At 42.4% G+C, this 12,703-nt stretch overlaps 1 protein-coding gene across 5 annotated transcripts in view; it reads right to left on the reverse strand.

Annotated features, from left to right (window-relative positions):
• AKT1 (AKT serine/threonine kinase 1) overlaps positions 1–12,703 on the reverse strand; it is a 76,327-nt gene that overhangs the window by 35,076 nt on the left and 28,548 nt on the right. For all 5 annotated transcript variants that reach the window (XM_074820895.1, XM_074820893.1, XM_074820891.1 and 2 more), the window contains one exon: positions 1,698–1,826. In XM_074820895.1, the coding sequence (XP_074676996.1) occupies positions 1,698–1,826 (129 nt within the window). The remainder of the gene's footprint in view (positions 1–1,697; positions 1,827–12,703) is intronic.

Below are 12,703 nucleotides of genomic sequence, written 5' to 3' on the forward strand. Positions count from 1 at the left end.
TAATGACTTCTAGCAAGGAGGCCCCCCCCCACTAATCATCAAGGCCTTCCCGACCTGCCACTGGTTCACCAGGCAAGAGCCACTGCTAGGAACATCCTTCCACCCACTACCCTCCTCACAATCCCTCTTATGGGGGCTACATATTACTCTGGAGGCATGTGTCATGTCTTTTTTGACAATGCTCCGATACTATGGTAACAAATTTGTTTATCTATAAATGCCAAGACTGATGGGCTCAATCTGCCAAAAAAAGTACCATATTCCTGTTGTGAAAACTGATTTAAGTTAACCCGTTCTGAGGCCAACTTGGACAAAGAGAAGGCAACGGACACATCTTTTTTTACTCCTCAGCACTGAGCTGCAGTAAATAATTATCGTAAGTAATGCAGTTAGCAGCAACAGGATGGAAGTGCCCTGCAAAAAGTGCATTTGTTAACAGCCTCTGGCTACAGACCAAGTACTGAATTAATTTATGAATTAATGGCTTTCTGCTGCTTTTTTTTACCTTCTTGATCCATAAGGAGATACCAGTCTAAAGGGGAAAGTACCATGTCATTACCAAAATGAAAACACTACGACAATTCTCTCTCTAAAATGAGACAAAAACCCCCAAAGCACTCTTGGCATCCTGCAGAGAGGCACCAGGCAACAGCACGTCCATTATTTATACCCATCATCAGTCAGAACAGGTAGGTGTATGTTGCTACTAGTGGAAAAAAATGAACATTTGCGTTAATTCCTAGTGCTGCCCAGTCCTCTTCTGGGCCCAGGGTGTTCCACAATAAATCTGTCTGCTTAAAGGTCAACTACAAAGATGAACCCCATATATTTCAAGCTACCATGTAATGAAAAGGGAAAGCCCCTACCCTTCTCTATGCAGAGCTCTGCTTCCACTAGTCACCAGGAACAGATCGTTGTTAATAACAGGTGCCACAATGATCTATTTTTAAGTGGTGGAACGAGACACAGGCACATCATGGGACAGGAAAGAGTAAGAACAGGAGAAAATAAAAGCTGGAAGTATACAGCGAAAGGTTAAAAACACGAGCAAGAAAAGGAAATTCTCTTCAGAGTCTTCTATCGCATCCTGTGCTGCAGCACCTGAGCAAAGTCGGAAATGTTTGCATAGGACAGAGTGCAGAGGTTAGGAGATGTTATTATTTCCAAACCCATTTGTTGGCTCTAATATAAGAAATATGGTTTTATGTTCAAAATTAAGAAAAACTGTGTGTGTTTCATTAAAACCAGTGCTCACTCTGCATTCTCTTACTCTACTAATCAATTAACTTTGACCTATGTCAATGCCACTTGAATCCAGATCTGGTGGCAGAACAAGAGTCTGAAATGTTTCGGCTGTGCCTACCTGCCAAGTATCAAGAGACGTGCCTGGGTTAATCTTCACTTTAAAGAAAGCTGATGACATGCAAAATTTTAACAGATAAACCCATTTTATTCTATAACCACTAACAGTAAATTAGTAGAAAACTGAAAAAAAAAAAAAAAAAAAAAAAAAGGCAGAACATCAAACCTCTACACCACAGTCATTCCTGAGAAACACAGTGGGATTTTACTGTCTCAAATAAACACATACATCATACCGGGCAGATTCAAATGTTACTGATACATCTTACCAGTGCTATGACTGCAAGAAGCCATCAACCCCCAAACTGGATGAGGGAGCAGGTAAAAACACTTACGAGCTACCGAGAAGTTATTTAAAGGTGATTCCCGCTGGTCAACATCCTGCGGTCGTTCCTTGTAGCCAATGAACGTGCCATCATTCTTTAAAAGAAAATACCGCGGCCTCCATGTTTTTATGTATTCTCCTGCAAAGAAAGGATGGGCAAAGGGAGAGAACATCAGAAAACAACCTGAAATACTGACTCGCCAATATTTTTTTTTTCATATTAGAACTATATGTCATCATGACATAGCAGCGGCTTTAAGAACATTCAGTTCATTCTGATACAAACAGTGGAAAAATACAGGCACTGAGTCAGATATTGCTAGTGATGTTAACCATAAAAATGGGACTTGATAAAAGGTAAACAGCCATGTTTTGTTCTTCCATCTACTCTGATTTCCATTCAAATTCTGCAACATCTGCCTTAAATGCATTTTAAATTTTAAAAAAATCAGAGCAGATGTCCTATGTATTATTTTTGCTATTGTCATTTTTCATACTGACAAGTGGAGAAATTTTTTTCATTTACATTTTGCAGCGCAAGTATTTTAAACAACAATGGGTAATTTACTAATTAGTCAACTCCTTTATCAAACCAACAGTCACTTTTAGAACACAAGAAGATAATTCTCTGCTTAAGTTACATAACATCACTCACTCCTCTCACAACATCTCAAGCATGAAACATGAGATGATATATCACAATATGAAAGGGAAAACACTGGATGATGTATAGCCACCAAAGAGGAAAAAAACCCCTCTATTCTGAAAGATATTCCACCTTTCTTTGCCAAAGAAAACACCCCTTTCTCACACCATGCTTCTGCTCATCTGAGTAACCTGCACAGGTGACAGACGCATGACTGTGTTACAGCCACGTTCAAAATGTCCAGCAGTAAGAAGAGAGTTGATCAAAACCTGTTATTTACTGGGTTTATTCAGTTGGGTTTCGGGGAAGGAAGACGGGTTCCACCTGTGGCTCTTCTGGGTGACTGTCAATGTGCCCCAGTTTCCCCCTTTGCTCACTGTCCACGTTATGTTCTCCAGAACCTCAAATAGTTTTACATGGTGTCAAGCTGGCCCTCCAGGTCCTGCAAGGTCCTGCATTAATGTTTCTTTTTGGCTGAATCACAAAAGCCTCGCTCGAGGTACTATTCAAATCAGGGTACCAGCCACAATTTCCCAACTCTGCTCACCCCAACAACAACTGATTTAAAAAACATTTTAAAAGCAGTGGCCACTACAAAGCAGCCACAGCTGGGCAGCAGCTATAGCCTCCTCCCTCCAAAATAGTTTCTCACTTGTTTGTCGAATGACAGGGAGAGGACAAGGGAGCAGGCTAGCAGCCCAGCTTCTTTCTGGTCTGCTGCAGCAGGAGCACGCCTGCGCACCCCGCGATGCTGCCCCTGCAGCGGCTGGTACCCAGTGCCCACAGTTTCATCTGCTGGCGAGCTCCTCAAACAACCACCGAGAGTGGTGAGAAGAAAAGGCTCCCCAGATTTATTGGCTCTGGCAACCTTCTGCTGCTCTCCTGTTCTCCCAGGCTCTGCTCACACCCTCTCTTCCTGCTGCTCAGCTCTCTTCCACTGGTAATTTCTCTACCAGCGATGTGCATCCTGCCCCAGGAACTCCCCTGCAGCTGCTTTGCCTCCTTCCTCTCCACACAGACCTCCTCTCCTTCTGCGGTGCAGTTTCAACCTGCTTCAAGCACCAGCTGTGTCATTTCTTCTCCGTTCAGACTCATACTTTTCTCTCCTGCGCACAGAAGCACAAGCAACCCCAATGCCCACACCACATGGCCATGGGTATGCACACCCTCAGCTGTTGCTTTCACCTGTTTAGCCTTCGTTAGGCTTTTAATTTTCTAATCTAAAGCAAAAAACTAAGAGTTACCAAACCAGTGGAGAGTGTCACACCTAACTACCTTCCCAACAGCAGCCATGTCTACACAAAACATCCATTTGCACTGAAGAAACAGGAAACGGGGCAAGAAAGACAAGAGGAAAAGAAATGAGCACAAACCTTCTCAGTCTTTTCGAGACGTCTGTTACAACTGTAAGTGTTATACTAACCTGTAAGGGGTTTACAAAAATGTCATCGTTGCTTTAGGAGTTTCAGAAGAATTTGCCTATAGCTGTCATGGCTTAACATTTATAAGCAAGGCAGTAAATGTAGAAGGTTTTGTTGTCATCTTTTTAATTCTGACCTTAATTAAAAGCTGAAAACTTTCTGGGATCAGTAGGAGCTTATGAAGCCTTTCACATTTAAATTATCAGCCCAACTCAGCCCAGATCAGTGAGATTACTCCAATCTCATTACTATTACACCACAGATGTGACTACAGGACAAGAAGATACATGGCACACTCAGCCTAGCTCTTGATGAGAGGTTTCCCAGGTAAGCAGGTCGGGGAGGTGGCTGCCCAGACCATCAAGATTTTGGAACACACTGTTACATACCTGACTCGTTGGTATTTTCTTCTCTTGCATAAAGCACACGCAGGAGACCTAGGAACCATCACACACCCTTTATCATATCTGCATTTAGTACTAAATCCAGATTGGATGGGATGAAAAATACCTGAAGAGGGGCAAGACAGAGTTTCCATTTCCCTTACTCCCTGATCTATGCTACATGTCTTCCCCATTGGTATTTACTGAGGGCACATTTATTTTTTGCAGATTCTGAAATTACTATCTGGTTATTTGCAGTGAAGTGTGCATAATTTTACACAAAATTACACCGTACTGTCAAAAGAGACTCTTCCTCTTAGATTAGATGCTTATGTTTGGCTCTCATACTTTCTTACAGCTTTATTCCACCGATCTGTTTCTCTGTTAGAAACACATCATCTAACAGGATTAATCACATAGTCTTTAAAATGGTGTATTCCATACATATATAGCATCCTCCTCCACACTCAGTCTTTCTTCACTCTTTCTGTGTGAAAAACCAAGGATTTCATTACTGCCAGGCATTCTGCAAGGACTATTCTACTTGGAGCTTCCCTTACCCACTGCTTTAGCTGGTTCTGGTTCCTGATCCACCTTTTTAATTTGCAAATAAGTAACAGGATTTTAAACGTCTTTTTCCACATCTCTGAAGCTTAATGAATCCTGTAATATGGCAAGCATACATACTATTGATTATTGCTCTTGCCAAGGACAGTATGAGGCACACTGCAGCATCTGTGGTATAAATTTTATTATATAACATGCTGAGGTTATACTTCTGCATCTTGCAGCAAAGTGGCAAGACACTGCCTGGTATGCGACTTCCCAATCAGATAATCTGTAAGTATAATTTTACATTCAAGCCTGAGCAAACTATTGTTCCTCTACAGAAGTTCTGAAACACAGATTTACCAATGCAGTCATCAAGAAAATGTACAAAGTGTGTATTCTTAAGAAACGAGTTTGTATTTTTATGATTAGCTAAAACACTATAAACTTCCTACAGCCTGTGAGGACTCCCATATTGATCACGACAGTAAATCTGAGTACTTCAGGCTGAAAAAGTGTGCATCAATACAGACAAAAAATAATTATGTGGAACCGCTGGGACAAAGCTGACTGAAAAACATTAACACCTTTTCCTTCCTCTGATATACTCAGTAAGCTGTCATGCCTGAAGAGTGAATTGAGCCGTTTCAATTTTTGCCCTGAGTTTTTTTGTTCCTATTGCAGCTTTGTTTTTAAGAATCATAAGCAGTAAGTTACTTGAAGTCACTAATATTAGTAGTTATGTAGTCACACTAGAAGAATTGTACCGAGCACAGTAAATGCACGTATGTGTGGCAAATTCTATCAGACAACACTAAAAAAATAATAATAATGATCCACCATGGAAAAGTGAACAATTTACAAAGCAAAACATTTTTTCCTCTGTGATTCATTGCTTGTGTAATGCCCTGGCAGAGCCTTCTTTGTTTTCAGTAACAGAATGCTAACACTGCAGAGAGAGGAAAGCAAAAGCATGGGTTATAAATCCTACATATAAAATCCTGGAACCAAACAGACTCCTCTGTAGCTTGCTAGCTTTATTATTTAAAATCTTTATGTACCATTCTGTTTACTCCAAGCAATTTCCAAATTGCAAAGATTCCCAAACTGTATATATCTGGAAGTATACATGAAGATTGTTATAGACCGATTTCCCTTTATTGCCTTGTGTCTGCCCCCACACGCTGCACATTAAAATACTTAACACACACTTAGAATGTAAATCCATCTCATGCCAGAAAAGCTTTTTCACAGTAACATGTACTGCAAAGCATGCTTACGCCTGAATATTTTAGAAAAAGTTAAACTCTCTTGGTTCATGAAAAGTTAATTCTACTGAGGATTTACAATAATGCAGGGTTAGGTTATTTTCCTCTCCTCCCCACAACAGTATCTCACCGAATCTGGAGCTGTCTACCACTGATAGAGTGTCTAACATCAGAAACAGCTGCCACTCCCTGGGAAGCTCACGGGGTAAGTGGAGAATAATGAGCAGCAAGCACCAGCAGAACAAAAGAAAATCCATCTTTATTTACCAACTGCTGCATGCTTGTTGCTGCATCAAGCTCATTCAAAGCCAACACCACACCCTTTAATTCAGAACAGACTATATTTAAGAAGTCTCTGCGCTTTTTTTTTTTAATCAACTCATACATACCAATGGTTTGAAAAAAAAAATCATTAGGTTAACCAAGTCAGCATCCAATGATACCCTTGATATTTACAAAAGCACTGGACCAACTATTAACTTTCTTATGCCCCAAAGTAACCAGAACAAGCCCAGGAGCACCGGCTGAAAACAACGTCTCAGTTATATGAAATGCACTCAAGTGACTACCACAAATCTATGGATAAATAATGCATTAAACTTCCTGCTCTGAGCATCAGAAGTAGCACCATTAATTACAATTACGGTTAACACTCAAAATATTAGAGCTTTTCAGTTATGCAAGTCCTCTCTACGCTCCCTCACACTCTGAAGATGTACAACATTCCTTGATTGTACAGCTCTGAACCTTCCGAGGGAAACACCGAAGTTATGCGCCACCGGTCAAAGGCGGAATGACTCATTTCTGAGACTTCAATGGCCACGAGAAGTGGTCTGCATCCTGTCGGCCTAATAAGGCTTCAGCGAAACAGATGCCAGCTTCCTTAAAGACGTGAAGCTTTCAGGAGCTGCCACCTCCTGCGTGCTGAAGAGTGGGACAGGGATTTACAGCTAGCTTCTGCTGTTTGAGTAAATAGGGTAAGTGTCCACTCGCTTCAAAACCAGCTGAAATCAAAACAAATTTGGAAAAAGCAAGCAGGGCTTGAAAACTTGCCTTTGCATTTCTAAAGCACTCGGAAGCAAGTCCTTTCCAAAGACAGAGAGCTAATTCTGGATCTTAACGACTTGACACCAAACAATTAAGTCTAGGGTGACCCAAATGAAAACTCTCAGTTCAAATATGTATTTTTTTTTTTAAAAATAGCTGCACAGACACCCACCAGGCTGGTGCAGCACTCTTCCCTTCCCTCAACAAACTGTCAAAACAAGATATTTAAACACAGTGCCAGATTTTCGGTAGCTTGGGGAAAGGAAAAAGAAAAAGAGAAAAAAAAAAAGAGGTTATGCTAATGTCTTTCCCAACAGGCTAGCAGAGAGAGAAGGACCTCTGGTTTGTCTGCCTATTCAGAGGCGCAGCGAAGGGGGCCGGTTCTTTGATGATTTTTTTTTTTTGGCCCCTCTCTGGATGCCTCCTCGGCCGTCGCCCCCAGCGTACAGCTGCGGAGGCACTGCCTGTGCCCTGAATCTCAATGAGGCGGCCGGGCCTGACGCCGGGGCTGCTCCCCGGCAGGGAGGTCAGCCCATGGCCCACAGCTCGCCTGCGTCAGGCCAGCACTCCACAGCTCACAGCCCAGCTCCTCCGCGCCTTTCACGGCCCTAACACGGGGTCCCACGGTCACAACGGGCTAATTCGGGGCACGGCAAATTCGCTCCCCGCTTTGTTGTTCCTCGGGCAGCTGGACGGTCTTGCGGTGTGGCAGCAGTCCCCATGGCCATGACTGACGTGACTACCAACAGGTTAAGAAGAAATGCCTCCTCCTCCAGCTCGGCTCCGGCTTTTCTAAACCTACAGCCGTTTCTCACGCTCACAGAAAGCTGCAATACAGGGCACCTGCTTCATTATCATATCTTGGGGGAATTTGGGGAGGGAGGGAAGGAAGAGGGGAGCCGGAGGTGGGGCGAAGGGGTATGGCTGAGCATTCTGGCCTTCGAGCGACAAAGGGAGCCCCTCAAGGACTGGTCCTGGTCACCTGGCACCCCACGTCTGTAAATTAACTTCAGAAAGCAGCAGCCTTGGCTCAGCGCTTCCCACAAAGCTCTATGGGAGCGCTGTGTACAAAAATAAGTGTATTGGAAGCTACCCCTGTCTTTAGTTACAAAACAGCGCAGATAGGAAACACCTAATGAAGGCAAGGGATGGTGTTCTGATTCACAAAGCTAGACCATGGGAGAGATCAGAAGTCAGATTACGGAGAAAGAAAAACAGATTCTCACCCAATACTTTCTCCATGCAGGGGATGGACAACTACCACATTCTCCGATTCCATCTCTGTCAAAAGGTTTGAGATCACCAGTCAACACCACCACTACAGAAGATGACACCTCTGTATTTTTTATCACTGTATTTCAACTGTATGGTTATGTAAAACTGAAACATGGATTTTTATTTTTTTTTTTTTGCTGAGTTTCAGTTTAGAAGGTCAAAAATGTTGCCATATTGCTTACAGCAATCAATTTAAGCAATACCAGATATTCCCGAAGGAGCGAAAGAGAATTAATCAGCATGTAAAAAACTCCTTACTCCTACCTTTGGCACAGCTTAGTCAGGCTAGTCCTAACCTACAGCTGTCTCCAGTGGGAGAAGATGTAAATGAAGTTTCATTAAAAACAGCAGTTTTAAGGATAGCTACATAAATTACAGGAAAGTATAAAGCGTTTTCTTAAGCTACACTGAAAACAATTTCAGAGTGAACTGTGTCTCCACTACCTCATGGTGGGAGCGAAAGGACTAAAAACTACCACAAGGTGTCAAACACAATTAGAGAAATCTTTTCTGTAATATGCTCACAAGCAGCTACAGCATTTTAACAAAATAAAACGTCCCTGTAACAGAAAGTGCCATCACATATTCCTCTGCTTTTGACAGGTGCCCAACTCTCTCTCATTTTTATAAGTAAATAAAAGTGACAGAGGAGATGTCAGATTCACTGAACTGAATTACGCATGATTGGAACAATTATTTCTCCCCAAGTAATTTCTACCTTGACACCATGATGGAAAATAGCACAAGCAGCTAACATGGCACTTAAGCTAACAAGCCTCTGCAACTTTTTAAATATCTTCCTTTAGAGGAGGGAAGTACCCACAACTATTCCTCGAGCTCATTCTGAAGTTAATACAATCAGTATTTCTGAAAATCAGGCTCTTAAATACACTGCATGTATTTATATAAAGGGTGTGACTTAATCCTCCAAAGATTTTATGATCTCTACTAAAAATACAAAGAAAAAAAAACAAACAAAAAACACCACACGCCACACCCTGTGTATTTGAACAAGGAAGGGCTTTTCTAGACATCATTTAAAAGCTGATTTAATTATTTTACCTCTTAGCATAAGCATCCTTAGCCGTGACTCTTGTGCTTATCTGAACACATGCCTTATTTGAATATGACATACCCAGTTTTGTTCTTCAGTAAATCCTGTCTAGAGACTGACAGTGTAGAGACTGATGGTGTAAGAGGGGACAAAGCAAAGAAACGTATACAAACCAAAGCTCTTCCAGAGATGAAACAAAGTAAGTCCAAAAGCACAGTTGTAGCTTGTATTCCTAGGGCTGCCTACACAAGGAGGATGTTCAGGAAAAGAATCATTAATTGATTAGAAACTGATTCTAGGTCCTTTCCTCCACTCTGCCCCATTAAAAAAAGATTAGGAGAGCCAAAGACTCAGGTGAGAGTGATTTTTATGATACATTTATTTCCTCTGCAAACATTAAACCTGAGAAGTACTCAGCAGAAGCTCCCCATTAAAATCCCAAAGCTGGTGAAGCTCAGAGGTGAGCTGGTAACTTGGAGGGTGGGTGCACACAGGAAAGCAAGAGCAGGGGAGGAAAAAAGCAGGACACAGCCACACAGAAAACATCCGCAGTGAGGACTCATGAGTCCCTGGCTCATTCTTCTAGGCTCCCATTACTAGATCATTGTGTCATTCACAGAGCGAATCAAAACCTCAGGGAATTGTAAAGAAATGGTGAAAAAAAGGCTAAGGGACATTAGGGGAGATTTATGGAAACAGCAGCTTTTCTAAAACAGATGATACGGACCAACCTCAGAGGTGCTTCAAAATGGAAAGAAAAAGCTCTATTTGTAGAAACTAAGATGCAGAACATGGACTTTTATAAATAAGCAGTTTATGGAGGGTAAGAAATTAACACATCATATTGTTATCCTTTAGCTTCTGGGTTTGAGTCCTAATTTTCAACACAAATACACAGAGTTGTTTTAGGCCACTTACAATAAAAGCTCTACCAGTAATTGTGTGATCATGCTGTGCATCAGGAAATTTCTTCAAAGTGCCAAGAAAAAAAATCAATGCAGAATTTTAAACATGTTTATACAAACAGTTACTGGGTAAATATTTCATCGAAAGATGTATAAAAGCCAAGTGAAGCAAATATTTCAATGGCAAAAATAAGAAGCAACATTAAAAAAAAAAGGGGTGTGCTGTTTATACGGCTGGGGCTACTTTGGATTTCCCTTCTTCATTTCGTCACTAGCAAGTCTGCAAAATCCTGGAGGAACACACAGAGACCATGTTAGTTCTAATAAAAAGTTTCGTTTATCTTGAGCCATTTAATGGCCATCAATGGAAAAATTACAAGCACTTCCCAGAAAGCAAGTTCTAATATTTGTTATCATGGCAACCTCCTGGTTACGCCTCCAAATTTAGTATTCCACAGATAACTTCTACTGAGTCACTACCCCAAACTCAGCAATGAAAGTCTCCTCCAGATAACAGGAATGCCTGCCTCAGTTCAGAAGAATTTTGCAAAGTAACTTAATTGCATACTGAAAATTTATTAAAGCAACTTCACCACTGGGTAACATGAGAGCAAACAGCCACTGTAGCTCTGGTGCTAAACTTAGCCGAGTAACACAGGCGTAAGAAACTTTGCCAAGGATTTCTGTGCCTTGGAGTGAGGTGTGTCGTCACCATGAAACAGAGCACAATCCACGCTGCTGCCTCAAGAGGGTCACAGGCTCAGCTACACACTTCTGTCACTTTAAAAGACTATTAAAATTAATTTATTTTTACAATACACAGTAAAAATATTGAGTCTCAGTATAGTCAAACAGCAAAATTCCTGCTGGATTTCAGTGGTACCACAATTTAGCCCTGTAATATCGAAATATATGTATGTACTACTAAAACCACATACATATAATCATGGCTATTATTTTTTGAACCCCAAAGTCATCTATTATAGTAAGCTCATCATACCTCTCCCTAACAGCTCCAAGCTCCAGGAGAGATGCATTCCAGCCAGTCACATGAAAATCTGTTTCTTACACAAGGAGGAATGAAATAAAGACTCACCTGAACAAGGACTGAATAAAGACCCACCTACCTTGATATTGTTACCGTGAATTGATTTTCATGTTGCAACAGCATCTTGGTATGTTAAAGCCACTTTTCATTTTTTAAAAAGCATGAAAAATGAAAGGTATACACCACACAGAAGCAAAAAGCAGATGGGCACAGGAAGGTGGAAGCTTGAATTACACTTTCCAGCCTGCAGTGCCCTATACCGTCATTTTGAGAAGACATGGCAAAAATTCCAATCTCCTCTTTTAAAACTGCTCCTATTCCCAGGGGAAAACCAAACATCACCCTCCACCCCCAGCCAACCCTAAACTGACACTAGTTTCCATGGGCATCAAACCTGGTACTTGTCCCACCGGATCTGCAGAGGTCAGGGACTGCTGCATCAGCCGCACCTTTCCTCTGCACCTGATTTTCCAAGCACAGAACAGCACACCACGCAACTGCTCCTCACCATGCACACCCCCTCTAACACCTCAGTCCTAAAAGCCCTGTCCCGTAACTGAGCACAGTCTGCTCTCTGTAGTTCATCTTCCCACTCTTACTAGCATGTCCCCAAAGAACAGAAGCAAAAGAAACACCAAAACACATCCCTTGCCTAGCTGGGTTACAGCTACCCTTCAGGTCTGTAGAACTTGCAACAACTACAGCAGCTGTCCAGGAGAGTTAGATTCCCACACTTTAGGCGTGAGAACATCAGAAAGCTATAAATAAAGCTTTAAACTCATATGAGTTGGTTTTTGCTGTTTATTAAAAAAAAAAAATAAAAAAGAAAAAACAAGAGAAAAACCTACAGGTCACCTGGGGTAATGTTCCTGAAGAAGGTCACCTGGGGCCACGTTCATGCCTCAGGGACTTCTGCAAAGGAAGGTACATGCACACGTACAGAAAACCCTGCATGCAAACCCTGCTTTGTGTTCAATGCTTAGCGCATGCTCTGGTTACAGCATTTTCTTCCACTGGTCCCTGATCTGATGCTATCAGCTCAGGCGGCAGCTGCTAGGGGCTCCTCTGCTGCCCCAGGGGTCAAACCAAGCCAGGCCACCCTGAAAACCCTGCTGCTGCTGGCAGCAAGGCAGGAGGGGAGCAGGAGGAGAAGGGGGGGAGGACAGAGGCACCTTGTGGAGGGGGAAGAGTGTGGTAGACAAGAGCCAAGATGTGGCTACCACAATTATTGCTTGAGTCTGCTGCATCAGAGAAGAGGATGCTGGCAAAGGGACAAGCCGGGGTGTGTCCCCAGTGCTGGGTCTCTGCTGGGCACACGGGGAAGGCACTGGGCTGCTGAGAGCACAGGCAGGGCAGGGAGAGGTGGCAGCCTGACCCTCACCCCAGGCCATGCCAGCTGGGCCTGTGGCCATCATCAGTC

This window comes from Strix aluco, chromosome 4 (assembly GCF_031877795.1).
Source record: "Strix aluco isolate bStrAlu1 chromosome 4, bStrAlu1.hap1, whole genome shotgun sequence".
NCBI lineage: Eukaryota > Metazoa > Chordata > Aves > Strigiformes > Strigidae > Strix > Strix aluco.